At 38.5% G+C, this 23,183-nt stretch overlaps 1 protein-coding gene across 2 annotated transcripts in view; it reads right to left on the bottom strand.

The window, feature by feature from the left end:
- Window positions 1–23,183, bottom strand: part of LOC116848111 (methionine aminopeptidase 2-like) — a 94,626-nt gene that overhangs the window by 41,522 nt on the left and 29,921 nt on the right. The window contains exon 1 of one of the 2 annotated variants that reach the window (XM_032823873.1): window positions 21,080–21,318. The exons of the other annotated variant lie outside the window; for it this stretch is intronic. Within the exon in view, the coding sequence (XP_032679764.1) occupies window positions 21,080–21,130 (51 nt within the window). The 5' untranslated portion in view covers window positions 21,131–21,318. Of the gene's footprint in view, window positions 1–21,079; window positions 21,319–23,183 lie in introns of those variants that run through there. 2 annotated transcript variants of the gene reach the window in all.

The raw sequence follows: 23,183 nt of genomic DNA, 5'->3' as shown, positions 1-23,183 counted from the left end.
CCGGGAGCACGTGTGTGCCGGGAGCGCACATGTCGCGAGGACTTTCTATACAGAATGTTCCGAAAACGCCCGGCGTAGATACATGTTTTCTCGAAGAAACTGTTACCGCCCGATTACTCCGCATTTCGTTTCAATTTATCTCTCGTAATATTAGAGGGAAATTACCGATTATGTCATGTCTTTTGTAGCTTACCCAAGTCGAAATTTTGGTACATGCATGCGATAAGCTAATATTAAGCAATTCAACGAAGAATAAATGATAAATTGTAAACTTTCTTCGGTCACAATCATTTTAATATACTTTTATTCGTGTTGGAGAAATTTCGACAGGATTGGAGACACGAAAGGGGTGGAAAAGAAAGAATCTTAAGAGTAAAAGTAGCAAAATTATATATCCCATAATATGGTCTGTACCGATCGAGATTCAAGATTAGAGAGATCCAATATATAATATACAATATACAAGATCAAATAAAAAGAAGCGAAAAGAAGAGGTTAGCTGATTCAAAATAGAAACCGTGGCCTAAAAAGGATTATTAGACGTAAAACACAGCGAAAGAAATTGCAGAATTTGCACTAAATTCTAAGGACAATTCTAAGGACAATTCTAAGGAAAATCTTATAGTAAATATTGCTGTGAAACTTTGTAACTAAGAAATAAATCGACATTCGGTAGTAATTGACTATTCTTTCATTTAAATATGTTATTTTATATTTTAGTAACTGAAGTGTTCTTAAAAAAATTTCTATCTATTTAGTAAAATTTAATATACTTCTTAGCAAGATAGATTGTACTGACAATAAATCTTGTACTAGAAACATATTACTATTAGAAATATATGAAAATGGGAAAAAATTTGCGCGAAAAAAACTACAATGTTCTCTCTGTACAGCTGTAAATTATTTACGATCTTTTTTTTATGAGAGCATATTCAGAGAGTTATAGACTAATATTTATAAATTGTTTCGGCTGTTTATATGAATATATTTCTTGTCCCACGAGACAAATATAGATAAAAGAGGGCGAATAATCACAGATCTATGAAGCTATAATATCCGTACTCAAATGACATTATCAAATAATAATAGATTACAAATGTCAGTTTGAATTTCGAGTTGGGACATCACCTTAGTGTCGGTAAGTTGATCAAATGATCATTTAAATCAGAAACATCCTGTATAATGAATGTAACTTCGCGCACCTAGAAATACATATTTATTAAGGTGACCAGATTTCCCATTCCCAAGTCCAGGACTTCATAAATGTTTATAGCAGGATAGGAAAGGAATCACTGAAAATTATATATATATATATATATACATGGTATAGCAGGATAGGAAAGGAATCACTGAAAATTATATATATATATATATATACATGGTATAGCAGGATAGGAAAGGAATCACTGAAAATTATATATATATATATATATACATGGTATAGCAGGATAGGAAAGGAATCACTGAAAATTATATATATATATATACATGGTGTGCCATTTTAAATAGGTCATGCGAATATTTCAAAAATTGAGCCCAGAAAAATGATGCGCGCGCGAATTTATGTACGTGTTTGAAATATTCGGCTGGCATGTTTAAAATGGGGCACCGTGTGTGTGTATGTGTGTGTTTACACATGCACATATAAAATAATATCTTGTTTGTAGACATATTAGAAGTAATTTAACAACAAAAAGGCCTACTATATACAGTAAAGTATAAACTAATGCTAAGATAAAACTGTGATTATTTTTATTTAAAATTAAGAAGAAGCAAAACTACCGTATTTAACAGAGTTGTAAATTTCTTTACAAAGATCTCTCTTTGTCAGAAGCATTTTAAAAATCCTGTGAATCGAGATAAACCGGGACAGTTTACTCGAATCCGGGCCAAATCGGCGTCCCGGTAACATTCAAAAAAATCCAGGGCAAAGGGTGAAAAACCGGGAAAAACAGAATGTCTGGTTTCACCTTGTATTTATGTATCGTCAAATATAAAATATATAATGTAATCGTTGTCTGTGTCTCGTCATCTTGGCTTCTCGAACTAATATTCTGCTCTCCGCTGCTCTGCCGAGGCACTCCGAAACTTATTCGTAAAATTAACACTCGCGCTGACACTGATACTCGCGTAGATACGATGATTCGATCAAAGAAACGCGCGTTAATTAAAGCAATATCGACGAGGAGTCGATGAAATCTTTCAAACGAACCGAAGAAATATTTTAATCGCCCAACAGGATAATAACTACACGGAGAGAATATTATAGTTTTTTTACATAAATTCTTTTCAATTTTACTATGTTTGTAGTAGTCCAAAAATAGATTGTTAGTAAGATTTATCTTGTTAAAGAACATAACAAATTTTACTAGAAACATAGTTATTTTAATAACACATTAAAAGAAAACAAATAAATGAATAACGAATAATAACTGCTACACTGAGAAAAAATGTTTAAAAATTAACAAATATTTATTAAGTAGATACCATTAACATATTTACTCAAATCAAAATTCTCTTTATTTAAACAGAGTATTATTTACTCGGTTTAAGTAAACAATACTCAGTTTAAGTGAAAAGAATTTTGATTTAAGTAAATATGTTAATGGTGCTCATTCAATGAATATTTGTTAATTTTTAGATATTTTTTCTCAGTATAAATAATTAATAAATAATAGATAAATCCCCATAAACTTGAATATTGAATAGAATCCGAACAAAAGTGTCGAAAATCTGATTGTAATATATAGTGATTTTAAATAAATGGTAATTTTAAATTAATAATTTAAAATTAAATAGTAATTTTCACTATAAAAGATATATTCTCTCCATGTAACGCACCGATACGTATGGTCCGCGTGGCGATATGCACATCGTTCATCGGCCCGGGACGTAATGACTCGGGCATGAAAAAGAGTACGCGACATACCAAAACAATGGACAAAAAGAGCCACGTCATCACGCGTCGATTGCCAACCAACGTCGCGCGCCGCTGAGCGATCGAGCGATTAAAACAATTAGCATTTTCAAAACATTGCGGACCTTCAAAGCGGTCAAAGGCAAGTCTCGTGCGAAACGTGCTTTACCAAGCACTCTATTTTGTTTTGAGTCGGCGAGTGATGGCGTATCTCTGTGTAGTACGATATCGGTGTACTATCGGGTTATTAATGATTCTTGCGTCGGGTGATTAAAATATTCCGTCGGTCCTTTTGAAATACTTAATCGAGCTTTAATTGTGTTAACATCGCGTTCTTTTTCGATTAAATCATCGTATCTGCACAAGTATTAGTGTCAGTGTCAGTGTCAGTGTTACGACGAAGTTTCCAAAACTTGTCAAGATATTACATCAGGAAACCAGGACGAAGAATACAGCGATATGTCATATATTTCCGCGTAAATCATCTATTATATAGGAGATCGCCGATTTTAGAAGATGTTAAAACGACAAACTTAACGAACATATGGATATATATATATATATATATATATATATATATATATATATATATAAAAGTTGGTATTTATAGTCATCATTCGTTACAAATTATAACTAGCCGGTTATAGTTTCATGAATTTCTGATTATTAATCGATCTATAGCTGTACTTATATTACAACATATGATATCGATTCAAACAGCTTGAGAATAACAATCCATGAATACTATCTATAATTAAATGTACATTTAACCAAAGATAATAATAATTTATACTATAAACACCGGCCTTTAGAATCTAGCGTAAATCCCGCTAGTGATATTTTGCTGTTCAACAATTCTATTCAGCGACCTATCTTTGGGTTGTAAGATATAGAATACTGAATTTGCGAATGGATCTTTTTTATTTCATTTAACTTTGTTGTACCAAAATCCAAATATAATTTTCAGTCAGCAAACAGCATTATTGAACACTATCTTTGATCGTACGACTTTTTCTTTTTCATTCCCTTTGAATCTACAATTCATATCCAAACTCTCAACGCCAATACCAGGATATTAATAGAAGGATTATGAATAGAGTTTGTTCCCTCATTTTACTATTAATATCATTATTAAACCATTAAATACCATCTAAAACAACCTATTCTCTCTTTCTCTGTCTCCCTCCCTTTCTCTCTCTCTCTCTCTCTCTCTCTCTCTCTCTCTCTTTCTCTCTCAGTAATTTATATTTATATAATTAGTATGCATATTTTACCTATTTAAACTAAAAAAATCATTAAATGCGATAATCGAATGCGATAACCGCAGTAAGATAATCGAATATTAAATAAATCTGAAATAAGTCCTTTTTAAGACACAACAAAGCAGTAAATATTCATAACATTAAGGGAGAACGGTTTACATAATATTATATCTTGAGATTCTCCATCAGTTCCTTCAAGTTCCTCGGAATTTGCAGGACCAATGTAGAACTAACATTTCAATTTGGGTATACACGAACGTTCTGTTACGTAATAACGAAACCGTTATTAACGACAGCATACGGTGAAGCTGCATAATATTAATAATCAATTGACACGTTAATTGCCAGGACGAATTGTTTGTACGCAGACAAAATATTATAGTTTTCTTTTCATATAAATTCTTTTCAATATATTTCACTATGTTACTAATAATGCAAAAATAAACCATCAATAAGGTCTATTTTGCTAAGGAACATAGTATACCTATCCTGTAAAAACTGATGTGTTAAATTTAACATTTCATGTGTCCCAAATCATCCACTCTCATTTATGTGTAAATTTAACATAAAACAAATGTGTTAAGAAGTAAGACATATAACATGGAAAAAAATTAACATAAGAATTTAACACTTGAATACGGTTAGAAATCACAGGTTGTATTAAATTAACATATTTAATATGTCAGACATAGATTATGTCAATTTAACATTTTCATTTCATCAAAATTGTAGATTAATATTTCTTTCAAATGTTAAAGTAACATTTTTATTTTAATTAATTTAACATTATACATATGTCAATTTAACACAAACCGTGATTCCTGACGGTATTCAAGTGTAAATTCTTGTGTTAATTTTTTACACATTATGCGTATTACTTTTTACCACATTTGTTTTGTGTTAAATTTACACATAAATAAGAGTGAATGATTTGGTACACATCAAATGTTAAATTTAACACATTAGTTGTTACAGTGTATTCTTCTAAAATTTTACTATGTTTCGCTAGAAATTTGCTAAAAATTCGTTAGAAATCGCAGATTCTGTAATAGCACATTTCAATATTCCTAAAATATAAATAGTATGTACACTGAAAAAAAAATCTAAAAAGTAAAAAATTTATTTGATGGGCACTAATAACATATTTACTTTACATTAGGCTAATATATTCTTAATATATTATATACATATTCTTGCAACGAGAGCAAATTTCTTTCAAATGAAAAAGTATATTTTTTTTGCTAATATAATTGCTTTTTACGAAAGCAGCTGTTTATTCTATTTAAATAAAAGAATTTAGAGCTGTTTAAGCAGCTGAAAGCAGCTGTTTATTCTATTTAAACAAGAGAATTTAAATTCAAGTAAAATGTGTCAGCACGAATAAATATCTTTTATTTTTCACATGTTTTTCTCTTTTTCTTCTCTCAGTGCATAAGAAAAGATAGTCAATTGACGCAAAATGTCAATCTATTCGACAATTAAAAAATCCTATAATAAGTTTTATTATGAAATTCTCCCTGTACACGTCTCATCGTCTACGCCACAGTAAAATTTTCACTTACGAACACATACGATGACATAAATCGTCATATGTAACGCGATTAAATTAAATTATATCATAGCTACATCACTCACGATTCACTTTACCGAGATGACCTCCACGATATGAGCATATGAACGACGAAGGTTGGACAAAAGCTTCATAAGATTACTTCAGAGCACGTTCCAATTTTTCGACAATTATTTCATCAGCGGCCGGCCGGGGTCCCATGATCGCACGCACATGTGTGCGCGTGCGCGCGTTATATGGGATACGTGTCCGCGGGTTGCGTTGGCGCATGTGGAACGTCATGTTCGAAGATAAGTCGCGCACGTTTAATACACGAACCACGCACGCATGCACGCACGCATACGCGCGCTCCTCGTTACGTACGCGTGTACTTACATGTACGCCGGTGATATACCGATACTTATATGTTGTAGCGATACATATCGTTAGAACGTGCATACACACGAGCGCGCGGCTGCTGCAACGGCGTGCATAACTTTCTTGCGTCAAAGATACACCGGCGTGTTGCCGAACATACGGACGAGTGGAAGGGAGAGAAGGAGGAGGGCAGAGAGAGAGAGAGAGAGAGAAAGAGAGGATAGGACAACCTCGATACACCGGTACGCGCGCAAATGTTCATTATTAAGCCGACGTGTAGTTTCACAGTCGGCAGATATCTACGTCAGATATATTAACACGCATTATACATATTTGCACGGCGAAGCGCAGCATTTGTTAATGCGCGGTAACCTGGCGCGCGCTCGCGAATATGCGATTTCTGCCCATTCATCGCAACCAACAGCCCGTAATATTTATTACGTCCATTATAATATCTCTATTCTATGAATAAATCTCGAAATCTCTAACGACGCGATGCCAGAACGTCGCATGAGAATATGCACGCGGTGCACGTGGTCCCATCCCACCGGCGCGGGCGCGATTAATCGAGCAAGTTTTGTCGCGGTTTAAATCTGTTTGCCGCGCAGGCGAACCGTCACCGACAATTGTACCGCGACGCGAGAAACGGGTCTCTGTGTACAAGATAAGGCCGCATTCCTGGCGTGTTGCATCCGCGTAGGATATCGCCGGAGATAAGTCACGTAAGGATAGACGCATGTGTGTATGCACGGGCGCATGTGTCGTCCGTGTTCCTTCCGAAGAATGTCAACACGTGTGGTTTTCACGGTCGAGAAACGCCGGAAAGCAACTGGCGCTCGGCAGAGTACGACATATGGTACACGCGCTTCTCGAAGGAAGAGGGAAGAAAAAGAGAAAGAAAAAGCCCTGCGCTCTCTCTCTCTCTCTCTTTTTTTCTTTCTCTCTTTCCGAAACGGCAATAACGACGCCGTTTATTAACATATCCACATGACAAACGAAACCGAAATATCCACGTTGCGATGACACTCAAGGAGTAATTCACAGCGACGCGAGTCAACTGTTATTCTCGGGCTTGTAGCTTTTTCAAGCCCAACATACGATCATTCCTCCTCACCTTCTCGGGCACTCTGTTCAACCACGTGAGATTTATTTTCATCAACTGTCATTCTCAATATAACAACGTAATCATTGAATATTTTCCGAAATGACATGTTGAAAATAAAATCGCTCCGTGTTTTCTTATTTAATGTTAGAATTCCCAAACTTCACATGCAGCTGAAACGAAGTTCAATAATTCCACCTGTCAATAAATTGACGTCGCGTATATCATTCGCGTGAATCATTCTGCTAGATTTCGAAAAGCACGTTCTGTGATAGTACGCGTTAAGAAAGGAGAATTGAATGAATTGAAAAGAAAATAACTGAGAGAAAAAAATATCTAAGAGATAATGAATATTTATTCGGTGAGTACCGATAACATATACTCATACTGTCATGTTAAATTGTTGTACATAATTTCTGTCGTATTTTTGAATAAAATTCAAATTGATATAATTTTGAAAAAAAATTTTACTTAATTAACACACCCACACACATAACACACTTGCCGTTATATTATAATATATTATCTCTAAAACCAGTAAAAGTAATAAAACCAGTAAAGATAGTATACAAAGTTGGCAGTGCAGTTAAAATAAAATGTAATAATTTACTGCGCGTCGAAGATAAGTGCACGAATGTCAATTTATTGATAGATGGAATCATTGAACTTTGTTTAAGCTGCATGTAAATTTTGGGGATACTAACATTAAATAGAAAACACGGATTAATTCTATTTCCAACACGGCATTTCGGAAATGATTACGCTGTTATATTAAGGATGACAGTTGACGAAAATAAATCGCGGTTGAACAGAGTACCCGAGAAGATGAGGAGGAATGATCGTATGTCGGGTTTGAAGAAGCTACAAGCCCGAGAATAACAGTTGACCCGCGTCGCTGTAAATTACTCCTAGAATATCATCGCAACACGCGGATATTTCGGTCTCGTTTGTCATGTGGATATGTTAATAAACGGCATCGTTATTGCCGTTTTGGAAAGAGAAAAAAAAAAGAGAAGAGACGACAGAAATTACGCACATCAATCCGATAATATAAAATATTTCTCAAATAAGAGAACATACAATTTCCTAAAACCTAATAAAATCTTAGTTTTTCATGAAAGTAACTGCTTATTCTGTTTGAGAGAATTGAAATGAAAGAATTTAGATTGAAGTAAATGTGTCTAATGCGCTCATCAAAAAATAGTATTTACTATCTTCTAGATATTCTTTCTGTCGTATATATAAAAGACGAATTCCTGGCGCAAGTGACGTTAAAGAGCCGACCAAATTTATCGCGCGAATGTTTCACGAGGGGCAAAAATCCCATCCGTCACGATCGCATCGACTTCCGCGAAGAGTAAGCGGCGTCCAGCCATGTCATCGGCATCAACAGCGTGCACTTTGCGGTGGCCACCTCCTCCCCCTTCGAAGGCATCCGTACAAGAAAGCAACAGCCGGCATGCGGACCGCAACCGCGCAAAGAATCAACGGGAACATCATCGCGTCGCTTCGAGGGGGAAGGGAAGGGTGAAAGAGAGAAGGAGAGAGAGAAAGAGAGAAAGAGTGGCGACCGACAGTCTGCGAAGCCGCCAGTAAGCCGATATAAGCAGAGTCAATTTCCACCGAGTGTTCGAGCGGCAGGAAAGGATTTTGCTTGCGCGACGACGAAAAGGCAATATTCCGCTCCAGGACCGTGCGATCGCGTGGTTGGGGCGAAGTTACGTCGGTAGGTGGATGGGGGTGGGTGGATAGGCGAGTAGTGGATAGGCAGGAGGTCACGGGGGTATGAGAGATGTGGAGAACGCGGAACGAGGGATGCAGCTGAGCGAGCGAGAGTGAGCGAGAGAGAGAAAGAGGCGATGAGTGGGAGCGAGACTGAGCAAGGGGTACACGGCGAATACACGGAGAGAGAAAGGAAGACGGAGAAGGAGAGAAAGCGCTACCTTTGTTCTCCGAGACTTACCTAGATACTTTTCAATAAAGTTACTTGGCACCCGCCGCGCCTCACCGCCATCAAAACTTCGCCATCGGGGAAACGGTGCGGAGGGACGGTGAACCGAGCGCTCCGGGCATAACGAGCCGCGATCGTTCTCGCGCGACCCCGCCGCGCCCTCACCTCGCTGGGAAATATTTCTCGAAACGGCGCGGAAAAGCTCAGCGTAAGTCGTTGCCGCGAACGGGCGAATGGAGGCGCGATTTCGTATTCCGCCAGTATTCGCGGCAGAATGCGGCGCGTGACTCCGGGCAGAGGAGGTGAACACGGGCCGCGCGTCGTGTGTGGTTTCTCAAACAACGGCGCGGCTGAATATTTAAAGATTTAATCCCGGGCGCGGAAGACTCGCGAGCGGCACCTGCGTTCCCGATACGGGGCTGGGTATAATTCGTACGAGAAGGCATCTCGGCGTCCGCGAAGTAAACGTCAAGTCGTCGTGATTTTCCTGAAAGACAGAAACATGGAAAAGAATGATGGTGGAACGGAAAGAGAAAGACAGAACATACGCAGTCGTTCGCCTTATTTCACTCTTCCAGATGCAGATCGTGAAAGTGCTCTGTGAATTTAAATAGATCTGTACACTGAGAGAAAAGTCCAAGTTTTAACCAACGGATACGTCGTTCAAGCAATATATCCGATCGATTTTAGAGTTTTTCAATGAAGAGGTTAGATATTTTTATTCAATGGTACGCAATTCAGTCAAATATCGCGCTTGATTGAACAAAACGAAAATGGGTTTCTCTAAATATTCGATCAGAAATTATCTGACGAAAGATGCATCTAATTGAATCAAAAGAAGATATAAATACAATCGAAAAGTTCGCTTATATAGAAGTAAGAATCCACTCTATTTTCTAAAAGAGAAAAAATATCTAAAAATAAGAAATATTTATTCAGGAAATGTTTTAAAGAAATAACATGTTTACTTATGTAAACATATATTCATATCGAGCAAAAATTATTTTTAAATGAGAAAATATGTCTCCTTAAAACTGTAGTTTCTCATTAAAACTGTTGTTTAATTGTTTATTCGACTCAAATAAAATTTATATTCTTTTATTTGAGTCAAATAAACTGATTGTTTATTCGACTCAAATAAAAGAATATAAATTAAAGTAAATGTGTTATCAATGGGAGGAGTCACCTCTGCCCCGAATATTTTTATTTTTTAAATATTCCTTTCACAGTGTAAGCTTGAGTGAAGCGTTCACTCTTGCGATTTCGAGTGACATTTTCATTATAATTTCAAGCGAAAATACCACTTTTCACGTATTTTGAGTGAGGTTCAACTCTAAGGAATTTAAAGAGCTTTTATTACCCGAGTAATGGAAGGAATCATTATTCGAATTTCTCTGATATTTCCCAAAATGTCAAATCATTCTAATTATGATTATGATCTAATTATGATCCCATTGATTATTTTGGTAATAAAAGCTCACGATCGCGCAATAACCGGTCGAACACGACTGTCTGGTCCCTCCTGAGCGCGCACTACTTCACGATATGTTACAATTCAAGCGTAAGAAAATATCCGCGCTTCGACGGATTAGCACTCGCTGGAAAAACGCGCGGAAATTATATGGGGCAACCGGCTTTCTCTCGCGCTCACGTCGCGTAGCGTCCCGAATAAAGCTGCGTCCAGGCTTGCATCGTATCGCCTATCAAGATCTTTCGTGTCAAAATTTTAACTTTAATTTCTCAACTTGAATTTTCTAACATCCTGAAGGTGTATGTTTAATACACACAGAAACTGAAATCCTCTAATAACGCTTCTAAATAGCAAAAAACGTACAAGATGCCACTTGTAGATTCCAAAGAGTACCTCAGCAAAGTTAGTAGATTAAATAGGATCAAAGCAGATTGACGTAGGTTCCAAAGTGTCGAAATGGGTCTTAAATTAAATATTGAGGCCGAAAGTAAGATCAACATTTCGATTCGAGTTCATGATCGTCCAACTCGAATCGAAATTTTGTTACTTTTTATTTGCGCTTTCTGACACATGTATATTTTGAAATATCAATATATGTATAACACACATAGATATTGAAACTTTGCTTAGTGCTTCTAAATGGAGGAAAACGCGCAAAATGACACTTGTAGGTTCCAAAGGGGACCTCTTGGCAGAGTTTGTAAAATAAATTAAATAAATTCAAAAGAGGTTTCACAAGAGGAGAGATGTAGGGTTTAGAATATCAAAATAGATGTTTGAATAAATTGAGGTCAAAAATAGAATTGATAGAATAGAAATTTTGACTCAGAAAGTGTGGGCAGGGCGCTGTATCAGCGTATCAAAAATCGATACGGTGATACGCTACAGTCATGATCGACCTAGAGTCGGTATTTTGCCGTCACATCAAAGAAATGATACGCGATACGGGCAGAGTCAGAGCGAGCGATACCCCGATCTGTATCATGATCGCATGGAGACAATGTGAAACTAAAGATACTGATGTATCATGTACGAGGGAGGAATGAAAAGTTGTGCGAACTCGTACTCAAAAAAAGTATGACGCTGATAAAACTTAATGTAAAGTTATGCTCTGTCATGTGTTGGTATAACTTCGCTGGATCAAATGCATTCAATTAAGAGATCATGTCGAAAAATAAAAAGAAATTTTCGCTATAAAAATAATTCTTTCATTTTTATTCTCAAGACTTCTCAACCCTCGCTCGTAAATGGAAAGATCAAAAAGATCCCACGCATAGAAATTTCCCAAACATTCCACACGCATAAATTCCAATCAGAACCTAAATTTATCCCAAATAAGTGTGTCATATTTTGCGACCCCCAATTGGAAATCCAATTTTTATCCCAATTATAGAAAATTTACTGGAATTTAATTGGGATTGATTCAGATTTCCCAAATAAATAAAATTGCGGCCCAAACAGATTTCATTTGTTGTGTTCGACGTTTTTCCTAATTTCTTTCTGTTTCAGTTTCTATTTTATATTTAGATCAAACAAAATATCTCTGAATATAAAAATGACTGTGCGATAACCTGAATATTTTATATGACCTGACATTTGACACCTGAAAGTAATTTAATTGTAGATAACTATACATTTGAATATATATTGTGATGTTAAGGTTATTTAAGTGAAATATATGTTTTATTATTAAGACATTTATACTAAGAAATAATTTAGTTCAAGAAAACGTTATGAACAAAATATTTTTGAAACAGTAAAATAGTTTGAACATTTATCCTTTTTAAGTATTTATAAAATATGCGTAAATACTAAAAGCGTTATAAATATTTTGTTCTACATAAATATAAGATAGAAATCAGAAGAAAAGGAAAATTTTGGGAAAATATTCAGCAGAAAGAATAGGATATTTAGGATCACATTTTTGAGACATTACACTTCTAATCCAAATCTTCGTAGATTTTCCAATCAAATTCCCATGATTTTTTGGAAAATAAAATTGAATTACAATTAGACGTCAGAAAAATTGTTGTACGGGATACATACCAAAGATACGGAATACGAGATATAGATAACAGTTGAAAACTAAGCCTTATCATAATATATCAACGTATTTGATACACGATGCAGTGATACGAGTCTGGACATACCTTAAGCTGCGCGTGCGGGCAGTCCATCGAGTTTTACAGTGAAACGCGCGCACGCCGCAGCGGGAAACCGAAAGTTCTTCGGCTGCTAATGAAAGCTGTTATTTATTCGCGTCTCTAAATTTAAACGTTCGCGTCGTGAAGTCTTTATCGGTGTGCACGCGTATTCGGACAAACATTTCACGTGTATTTTGCCGCGTTAGCGTTCACGTTGCCGGGGACGAGCGCGCGCCGTGTAATTCCGCGGCGCAAAACACGCCGCATTCAAAATGTCTGTCGTTAAGCTCTTAATCCCCGCATTAGTCCACAAACGGAGAAATATTTATATACAATTCGTACGCGCACGCACGCACGCACGCAGGCGGGCGGGTAGTCGAGCTATATTTTTCTGTCGTAATATTTGCAACAATGCGCAGACACGGCGCACAGATATCGTGTTTCATATTTTCCACGGCTTAACATTGAATATATAAGAACATTAATCAAACGCGGGAAAACTGGGTATCATCTACATTCTCAGTGTTCGGACATCGAGGGTGCGGAGGGGAATGTCCGCCCCGATGAAATTTATCGTTGAAAGTTGCCTTAAGGTGGGAATAATTAAAACGTAATGTCTCGTCGAAAACGCTTTGTCTAACGCGGGATAATTTGTCTTCTCAGAGACACGCGAAAGAAAGACCGTCTTTCATATTCGGGTATTAGGACGACAAATTGTATTTCCGACACAAAAGACAATCGATATCTCCCTTGTTGATAATTTCTCAGTAGCGCAGAAGCTAGAAATCTGCTTCATATATTACCCGATAGATTTCAAGAGAAATATCCGATAGGTGTTGCAACTTTTAGTATTTACCTCGTCAGTGTATTCACGAAAACAACGTCGAAACTCAACGTTGGAATCGGGACAATATACGCGATAAATTGCGAATGATCGTGCGCTTAGCAGTATCGTCAGGCTATGCGCCGCGACGCTAATCACACGCGATGATTTACGCTCCTCAATAAAATCCCAAGCTCTATAGCGCCGCAACGCAATACCGAAGCACAAATTATTTATCAAGCGTTTTATCACCGCGCCGCAATGACGCTATAAAATAGCGCTCGCGCCGACGTGTTTTCCACGGAAGAGAGAGAGCTTGTTGTGAGAAAAAATTGCCGTGGCTCTGTGCGCGCTGAGCCCTCGGTTAATCGCGCAGCGGGGCTCATCGAAATCTAATCTGTCGTCAAAGATAGCCCGATATTAGAATACCGGGCGTACGGCGCGCCTCTCATATTTCCTCGCGACGCGCGGTGATGCAACGTTGAATATTTAAAAATTCTAATCAGCAAGGCGTATCTCTCTCGCGTTTCCAGTATCGATTAACGCGCGCGCGCGCGGCGCTCGGCGTAGGGAGGAAAGGAATGGCGTGTAGTCGTTTCGGGTTTTCAACGGCGACGCCGGTGAAAACTCGAGCGCCTTCCCTGCGACCAAGAGAGCGAAAGCGAGAGCGAGCGAGAAGAGTGAGGAGAGTGAGAAAGAGTAAGCGAAAAAGGGGGGCAAGGTAAAAGGGGGAGAGAGAAAGAGAAAAAGCAGAAGAAGAAAGAGGAGAAAGAGAAATAAAAGAGAGACAGAAGAGAGAGAGAGAGAGAGAGAGGGGGGGAGAGGTAAAAGGGGGAGAGAGATAAAAGAGATACAGAGGAAGAGAGAGAAAGATAAAAGAGAGACAGGGAAAAGGTAAAGAGAAGGACGGGCAGAAGACGCGACAATGACGGTCGGACAGAGAGAAATGCGACGACACATTTGAATCGAGTTACAGATTCGATGCATCGCATCCTAACTAAGTCTGCTGCAATGCCGTTGCGGCACGCAACACGGAAATAACCCGCCGCGATTTTTCAGCTTCCGTGGACATCTCAATTTATATGGAAATAGTATTGTTATTTAGTTTTTGCCCTCTTTCATTTATCTGCATCGCGGCATGCGAGCGCGGCCTGCTGTTTATCTGTTATCATTTATCTGTGTATCGGCAGTTAACAGCGCATTACCGTGGCTCGTTTTATCGAGCTTCATAATGAGGTTCGTGTAAACGGTTAATAATATCGACAGCACCGCCGACAGTGGCGAAAACGTGAATGAATACGCATTTGTTTTTTGGATTCGTAATCGCCGAAAATCTAAAATATGCAATGTATGCAGCAAATGGGAGGATTTAAGGACGTATTGCCCGTATCGCAAAAACAGTAAAATTTTGAAAAAATTACGAATCAACCTCGCATCTAAAAATGATCACAAACAATTTGACAATGATTAAAAGTAGTTTCATTATAAATTATATGCCCAGCAACGTAACGTAATGACGACATGACGTAATATTATTGATATTCAAGACATCATTAATGCCTAATTTGACGTCATCATGCTATTGGAGAATATATTAACGCGAATTATTATGAAAATATACGATGTTGCTATCTTTAGATTGCAAAAAAATTGTGTTAAATTTAACACATTTCACATGTCCCGATTCATCCACTCTAATTTTTGTGTTAATTTAGCACAAGGCAAAATGTTAACAAATAGCACAACTTATCTACTATACAACGCAATTTATTAGTTGCGCCATTTGTTACGTCTTCTTTATCTATTTTTTCAAGCTTGTCAATGAATACCCTTAAAGAGAAAGAAACAGACTATATTTGACTTCTTGAAAAAGTAAAAATATTTCGAAGAACCTCAGTGCTATATCTATGCTCCCTAAATCATCTATCAAGTTTTCATCTTCATTTTTTTCTGGAACGTACTCCATGTGGGTTAGATCACTCTTGCATAGCTGCGGCCAATTCGTCGCGATATTTCCTTCCGTGAAAGAAAAATCGTAAGCTCATGCTCCAAAGAATATTCACGACTTATTGACACTGCGGTAGATACATTTCCCTCTAAAGCTCCCATCCGCAAATTGCGGTGCACAGACATGCACGGACTTGGCTCGTGGCAACGAGAATTCGATTAATATTTAGAGTTTATACGCGATGGGTATACACGTCGCTTTTACGATATTGCGAAATAACGCAAAACAACTCGCTATTCACCGCTTTATATCGGAGGAAATTACGCTACTCCACATTTGAGAAAAGTGCATTTCGATGTTTCTCGTTCCCCGACAGAAATCCCTCACGCGACGCTGGACGGTCGCTCGCGGACTCGTAAAGATGCGTTCTCGGGACTTGTAACGCCTGCCCTTATTTGCCTACATTTACATCCGAGTTAAGGGTAACGACCAGGCCGTACCGTGGAACAGCCGCAGGATCAAAGGCTCGCTCTCGTTACGCCTCCTCAGCCCCTTCTCGATCATTTCAGTTGCACGGCATAATTAAAAAAAAATTGCGCCACGCGAATCCGTCCCAAAGAGGCTCGGGGGATCTCAAATCCCTACGCGAGAAAGGGTCCCGGCGTGATGTCGTGTTTGTATACAGCCTGCATCGGCGAGTGAACCGAATGAATAAAAGTAGCGGAGCCTCACGACCGAATTTAATGATCTTTAAGCGAAGGATATACACAGCTCGCCGCGTAATATATCCTGTAATACGAAGGATGAAACGTCTCGACGACGAGGCGCCCGCAAAAGCCACGCGACAGTGCATCCCGCGTATGGCTAGGAATGTTGGTTGTGTGCGTGCTTATGTGTGTGTGTGTGTGTGTGTGTGCATGCGTATCGCTCCGTATACAGATAAGGACGCGTCTGGAGAGAGCAATAACACTAAACGCGGCACATACTTGGGTGCATCGATGCTAACATAATAAGCGGACGTATCTGCCAAGCGCGTATACTGTTATGTGCCGCTATTAGAGTTATTTTACGACGAATGCGCGGTGCGACGCAAAGCTTCCTTTACGATCCGCCGAAGTCGATGAGAATGAAATAGAATTATACGCCCGTGACGCGTTGGGGGAGACCGAGTCTAGTTTACTCAAGGGGTCTGTGTTGGCTAAGTGATTTGTTTGTATATTTATCGTGAGAGCAGCAGTGAAAATAAAATCGCAAGATGTTCATTTTTTATCTAAGTTTTACCAAAATCGGAATAATATTACAAACAGAAAGTAGGAAAAAAGCTGATTCAGGAGCTGCCGAGCACATTTCCGAATGTCTCGGAATTTCGAGTTAATATTATCCATCGTGAGTGAATAAATTTAAGTGAGGAGAATACATCCTGTAAGAGCCAATAGCAGCTGTTTTGCGCGACTGCTAAATTAAATAACTCACGGAAGGATCTCGTTGTTTGTGAAACAAGTCATGACGCACGCGCTGAATATTCCTTCGGTCTTTTACTAACGTACGCGGTGAATCTATTCTCTTTCCCTGAGCTAATCCTTTATATCCAATTAATTCATTCCAATTCTCATAACTTGTTTCAGAAAATGAGATCTTCCTATGAGTTATTTAATTTGGCAGTCGCACCAAACAGCGGCGATGTAGCTCTTACAGACCGTATTCTCTTCACTTTAGATTATTTCCGGTCTGTATTAATAGTCGTTACCTGAATCTTGCCTCAGATGAGATGCTCAGTTTCAAATTTAGAGTTAGATATGAGTTTTTCTTAGCTGATTATAAATATGATGTCAGATATTATATATAATTCAAACAAGAAACTCAGATCTAACTCTATAAATTTAGATCTGCACTATTTCACATAAAATAAGCTTCAAGTAACGACTATTAATACGAGACTAAGAGAACCTTTATATATGTTCTAAAACTTAAATGAGGTGTTGTGAGAATGAAGTTTTCTGCAAATGTATATTTATGATACTCTCGGATAATGAAAGTAATCTTTACTCGCAAAATAATTGAAATCGAGCACATGTGGACAGATAAGATAAAGATAAAAAACTTAAATTACTATATTCTAGTTATAAAAAACATTTCTTTGTATTTTTTTGCCGAAGCAACACAATAATTGTAAACCTTACTTATTACAAAATCATTCCAAATGATAAAATATTTTCAAAGTGCAAAGTCGTACATATTTTACATGTGGCTTTCTCGCCTTAGCTAATTTAACTCAGCACAAGAGCAAAATGATACTCCGGTTATTACAAAATATAAAAATATACGATTTTTACAAAAAATCGTGCCTGGTATAAAAACACAGAGAAAGCCTTTATTCTGAACACTCTTTCATTGATAAAAGAGTTTAGAGTAAGATGATCACATTGCAGCATGTTTGTATTTTAGTTGTAGAAAAAAATACGTGATTCTATAGAATCGTGCCTAGCATAAAAACACAGAGAAAGGTTGGCCTTTATTTTAGGCACTCTTTCGATAAAAGTACCTCCAAAAATGACTGAAAGCTAATGAAAAGGCTTACAGGTCACATTTAAAGGCACTTTTTCGATAAAAAAAAAGTCCAAAGTAAAATGGTCACATTGCAGTACGTTTATATTTTGGTTGTTGTCGAACAAAATACGCGGTCTACGGAATCGTGCCTAGCATAAAAATACAGAGAGAAGTTGGCCTTTATTCTGAACACTCTTTCGTTGATAAATGTGCTTCTAAAAATGACTGAAAGCTAGTCAGAAGACTTGCAAGTTATACTTAGAGGCACTTTTAACAATAAGAGTCCAGAATAATGCCCGTTGTCTCTACCACGCCTGCACAGCCGATCGCAGCAATTAGTTGTCTGAAAAGTTGCAGTTTCGAGATTCTAACAAGTGTAGCGTCTTCTCCCAGAGAGCGTCGTGACGAACAAGCAGGCAGATTTCGGATCACGCGTCGTGTGATTTGCGATTAGTTTATCGCGGATATAGACTCGCACTCTGGTCACGATCGCGATCGCGATGCCGCGGCGGGTATCCCCAATCGATACATCGACCGGCTGCCACGAATACGTTTGGGAATGAAAACTTGCGTCGGCGAATATATTCGCCCGGCTTGATTCACCCTCCGTCGCCGGCGGCACTATCACCGCGTACCGCGAATCGCGTAAATTCACCTTAACGGCGGCTCTATGCAGCCGCGTTCTCATTCAGCGGTCCCGCAGTGTGCTTGTGCTTATAGCGCATAGCGACGCGGCAGCCGAGCTATTCCATGCTGGCCTAGGCGCTGGCTAAGCACTTCTGTACATACCGAATACATCGGCGGGGGATACCGTATAACGCCCCCCGGAGCGCGGGTAGAAGGAGCGAAATATTCGGGAAACGGATATCGGACAGAAACGGCGTGTACTCGACAATGGTGGTGCGCACTCGCTCGCTCGCTCGCGCACGTATCGAATGGCAGAAAGAAGGGGGCCAGACGCGTCGGCGGAATGCTTAAATCGCGGAGAGAGATCGCGCGCGCGCGCGCGAGAGCAAAAAGCCGAAATGATTGATGCGTCGGAGACCGCGTGTATCTGTCGGGAGAGATACGTTCCTTTTTTTTCGTCTCTTTTTTTTCACTCTTCCTTCCTCCGTTCCTTTCGCACGACGCGATCCCTCTCCGGATTTTTCAGCCCGATACATTAGCCAAATTTATCGGCCCTCCGCGACAAAAATGACGATTCCCCACGAAGCGGATCTCTCGACGTGGAGCACACGTTCTTTTCTCGTTTAATTCTCGTGGTATTTGCGCCACACGATAATGCATTCGTGCTCGGGTCGTGAGTGTCGCGAGATACTCTTTTGGAGGCGGGGCACATGAGAAATATTTCTTTTTACATCGGTAAGAAATTACATACACTTAGTATGTAATTGAACGGAAGACGCGTGCAGCATCCCGGGGAGCATACTCTGCCCCGAGAGTTTCCGCGCGTAGCGAATCACTGGCGTAGCCGCGGAATACTAAGCTACGTACAAAGGAAACGGCAGCAGGTAGCCGAACGCGCGAGGCTAGAATTACACATCGCGTTTGGAATCGCTGCGAAAGCCGAGCGAACGAAAGAGAAACCGAACGAACGAAAGCGAATCAAATGGAAAGCGCGAACTCTCCAGCGTGAGTGAACGCACGAGATCACCGTAAATACTGTTTCTATCTGTGATAATAAGTAAGGGAGGAAAATAAAAGAATGATGGATGAAATTACGCAAATGAAATTGCAAAACATTCGCGAGCGCATCGCGACGTTAAATTTGCAATTTGTCGTTTACTCCGTGTGACTTCGTTAACTCTTTCAAATTTCTCCAGGGTCGCTATTCTGTACATACCTTCTGATAACTGTCGGTACGATACGCTAACGATGTTCTATCGTTATGCCGTCTAATTATGAATAATTCTAGATAATAAATCATAAAAAATAACAATTTTTATACAAAATTGAATTAAAATTAAAAAGAAGTTTAAAAAATAAAAACACTGAATTACATAAAAATTACATAAATATTTTGGAGAAAGTAACTTCTTCTATAACTTCTTCTTTTATACAATCTTGCAAGATCGTCTTTCAAAAACGTTATCGATATGTTATCGTCACGTATAAATCGTTGAAAAAAACAACATCGACGTTCACAAATATGTATCGTTGATCGTTACTATTAGTAATGACAAGAAGTTGCAAAAGGCTAATTTGTTTCAAATTAGCCATTGGTTTGGTCATTAAATGTAATTTGAATGTTTTTTAATTTTTTACTTATTTTTTATTTTAATTAAATTTTTTATAAAAATTAGTATTTTTCATAGTTCATTATCTGAAATTATCCATAATTATGACAGAAGTTGTTAAAATATGAATCGATAATTATCCATAGGTATATACAGAATGGCGGTCAAGTAAGTCCAAAGTCTGTGATTAATAACTGTTACTTGAAACTTTAGTTAAGATATTCAGATTTTAATTTAGAATTAGACGTGAATTCTTCAACTGAATCGCGATTATAAATATAATGTACTATCACATAAAAAATTTAAATTTAGCTTTAAATTCAAATTAGAGTATCTCACGTAGAGCAAATTTCAAATGACGACTATTAATACAGGCCTGAGACACTTAGATAAAAGTATCACAAAGAATTAGCCACAAGAGTTAAAGTATCGCTATAATACAATAAATAAAATGTGTTATTGAAGTGGCAACAACTAATGTCGTTTTGGGGACAATTACCGAAGCTAAATTTACACTAAGAAAAAATACTTGAACATTTGTGTAGGATAAAAGTCTATTTCGCAAAAATAAGATTTAATTCATAAAATAAACTTTGTATCCCACAAATAAATTTTCAAGTATTTTTTTCTTAGTATATTACTGACGCTTCGCATTACAAATCCAAACCAAAGTTACCCATTAGCTTTTAATATAGATTCATTAATATTCGCTGTAACGCAAATAGAAAAATCAATATTTCTCGTACTTACATGATCATGCCATTTGATCCTTATCCCATAGAAGGATGATTTCACGTCCATCAGAAGCGCGGTAATTTCCCCTTTACGGTGGCCTTTGTTTCAAGTCACTACGACGTCCACAAGTCGAGTTATTAACGAATATGTCGATCCGCGTTTTCGATCGGCCGGCATTATCGCTACAGCGAGTCGCGGATAGAGCGATACGCGGCGCGTGAATGGAATGCGGAGCGCGACTGTTGTTTCGAGAAAGTCACCTGACACTGAGTGAAAGTACGCCGCGACGGCCTGGCCCCCACTCCGGCTACCCCCACTCCGGCTACCCCCACTCCGCGGCTCAGATAAGCATAGGCACGCCGCCTGCTTGCTCGCTGTGGCTGCGCGGTCGTTCACCTCACTTTAGAAACGAACATAGTGCGCCGGCGCGAGAGCAACTGCTAGGATCGCACGAGCGCGAATTCCGAGCGCAAATCCCGATGTCGACGCCGCGGCTGTAACACGCGAATAAGTCGACGTAGTCGATATGAAATAAAGAAAATCTCTTCGGCACGCATTCCCACACACGCATCTATGTTGCTTTTTCGCTGCACATTTGAAAGAGTCGAGTGTCGTGATCGATTAAAGCACGACAAACATGATGACACGAGCGATATGCAACGTGTTTCTTTCGCAAACGAATTGTTTAGATATCTTTTTTCTGTTTCGTCTATTGTAATAGTGAATAAATTAATATAGTTATTGTGGATCAAAGTAAAGGCGGTCGTTTGCCTCACTTAAAAGCGTAGTACGCCGGTGCAAGAGCAAGTGTCAGCGTCGTACGAGCGCGAATTTCGACCTGAACACGTATTATGGACTCATTCGAAATGCATTCTAATGAAATCTTTTAGTTATTTTTTAAGCTGCTATTGTGTTTTCTGGGGGAAACGAAATTATTCTAAATCCACAATAAGAGATATACAAATAAGAAAAAATGCATAATTTAAATATGTATGTAATATGTATATATGTATATACATATATATACATATATATATATATATATATATATATATATATATATATATTTCGAGTATTATTATAAATTATATAGACTTTCCACTGCTATACTTGAAAATAAAATGATCAATAATTTTGAAATTTCTGTATAATAACCTATAACCGTCTGCATATTAGCCTTTTTAATATTGTATTAGTTTTTCATCAAAATTTCATATTTACACACTCATTTCACATTTACTTACATTCACAGTTTAGAAAATTTCAGCTTAGAACATTTCACATTTACTTACACTCATAGTTTAGAAAATATTAAATATAAAAATTGAAAATATGACGCTAGCCTCAAAGAATACATGTAAAATGTGCTCCTTTAGGCTTTAGTTGCAAATATTTCATTTTTCGTACAGTTAATCCTTTTCTAATTGCACAAATAGTTATTCACCATGTATATAATGCAAATCTGATCAGATTATCACAAAATTCGTTTCATGACGTAACTATCTCAAAAAGCAAAACAATAAGAATGTCCATAGTTAGGCAAGAGTCCAAGTATTGATACTTAATCTTAATTCGCGCGAACGCAATCGCGAATAATTGTGCGTCTTCGAGACAGAGGGACGGGATCAACGTTTATTTTCCTTCCTTTCTCTCTCCCCCCTCTCTCTCTCCTCCCGTTATGTTCCAAAGACCCTCTTGACATTCCTCTCTTAATTGCATGTAACGCGCGTCTCTCTCTCTTCCTCTTTCCTTTCCTCTCTGTATGTATCAAGCGCGGTGTAACTTTTTACCCTAGATTCTCGCAGTGCAGAGATGAGATGAAAGAAGCGGCGAGCGGGAAGCGAGGGCGAGAGCAGGGGGACGAGACACAGACGGGTGTGCTCGGCGTATTCGTAAACGTCACGGGCAGCGTGCATCCGGAAGCGATAAATATGCCGTTACGGGCACGCACACACGCACTTCTTCGGCGGCGGCGGCAGCAGCGACGCTACGTGCGCTTCTCTCTCGCATAAAGGACAAGGCAGAGATAATTACGGTGCAAGAGAAACTCCCGTGGAAGAAGGGAATATGCGTGCGCACAGGGTGACGGAGGCGGCTGGGGCGGGTGAGGGGGAGGAGG

The sequence above is a fragment of the Odontomachus brunneus genome, unplaced genomic scaffold (assembly GCF_010583005.1).
Source record: "Odontomachus brunneus isolate Ranch 3 - 2012 unplaced genomic scaffold, Obru_v1 Obru_scaffold_090, whole genome shotgun sequence".
Classification (NCBI taxonomy): domain Eukaryota; kingdom Metazoa; phylum Arthropoda; class Insecta; order Hymenoptera; family Formicidae; genus Odontomachus; species Odontomachus brunneus.
The sequence above is the reverse complement of the archived record's forward strand: the minus strand, read 5'-3'. Positions and strand labels throughout refer to the sequence as shown.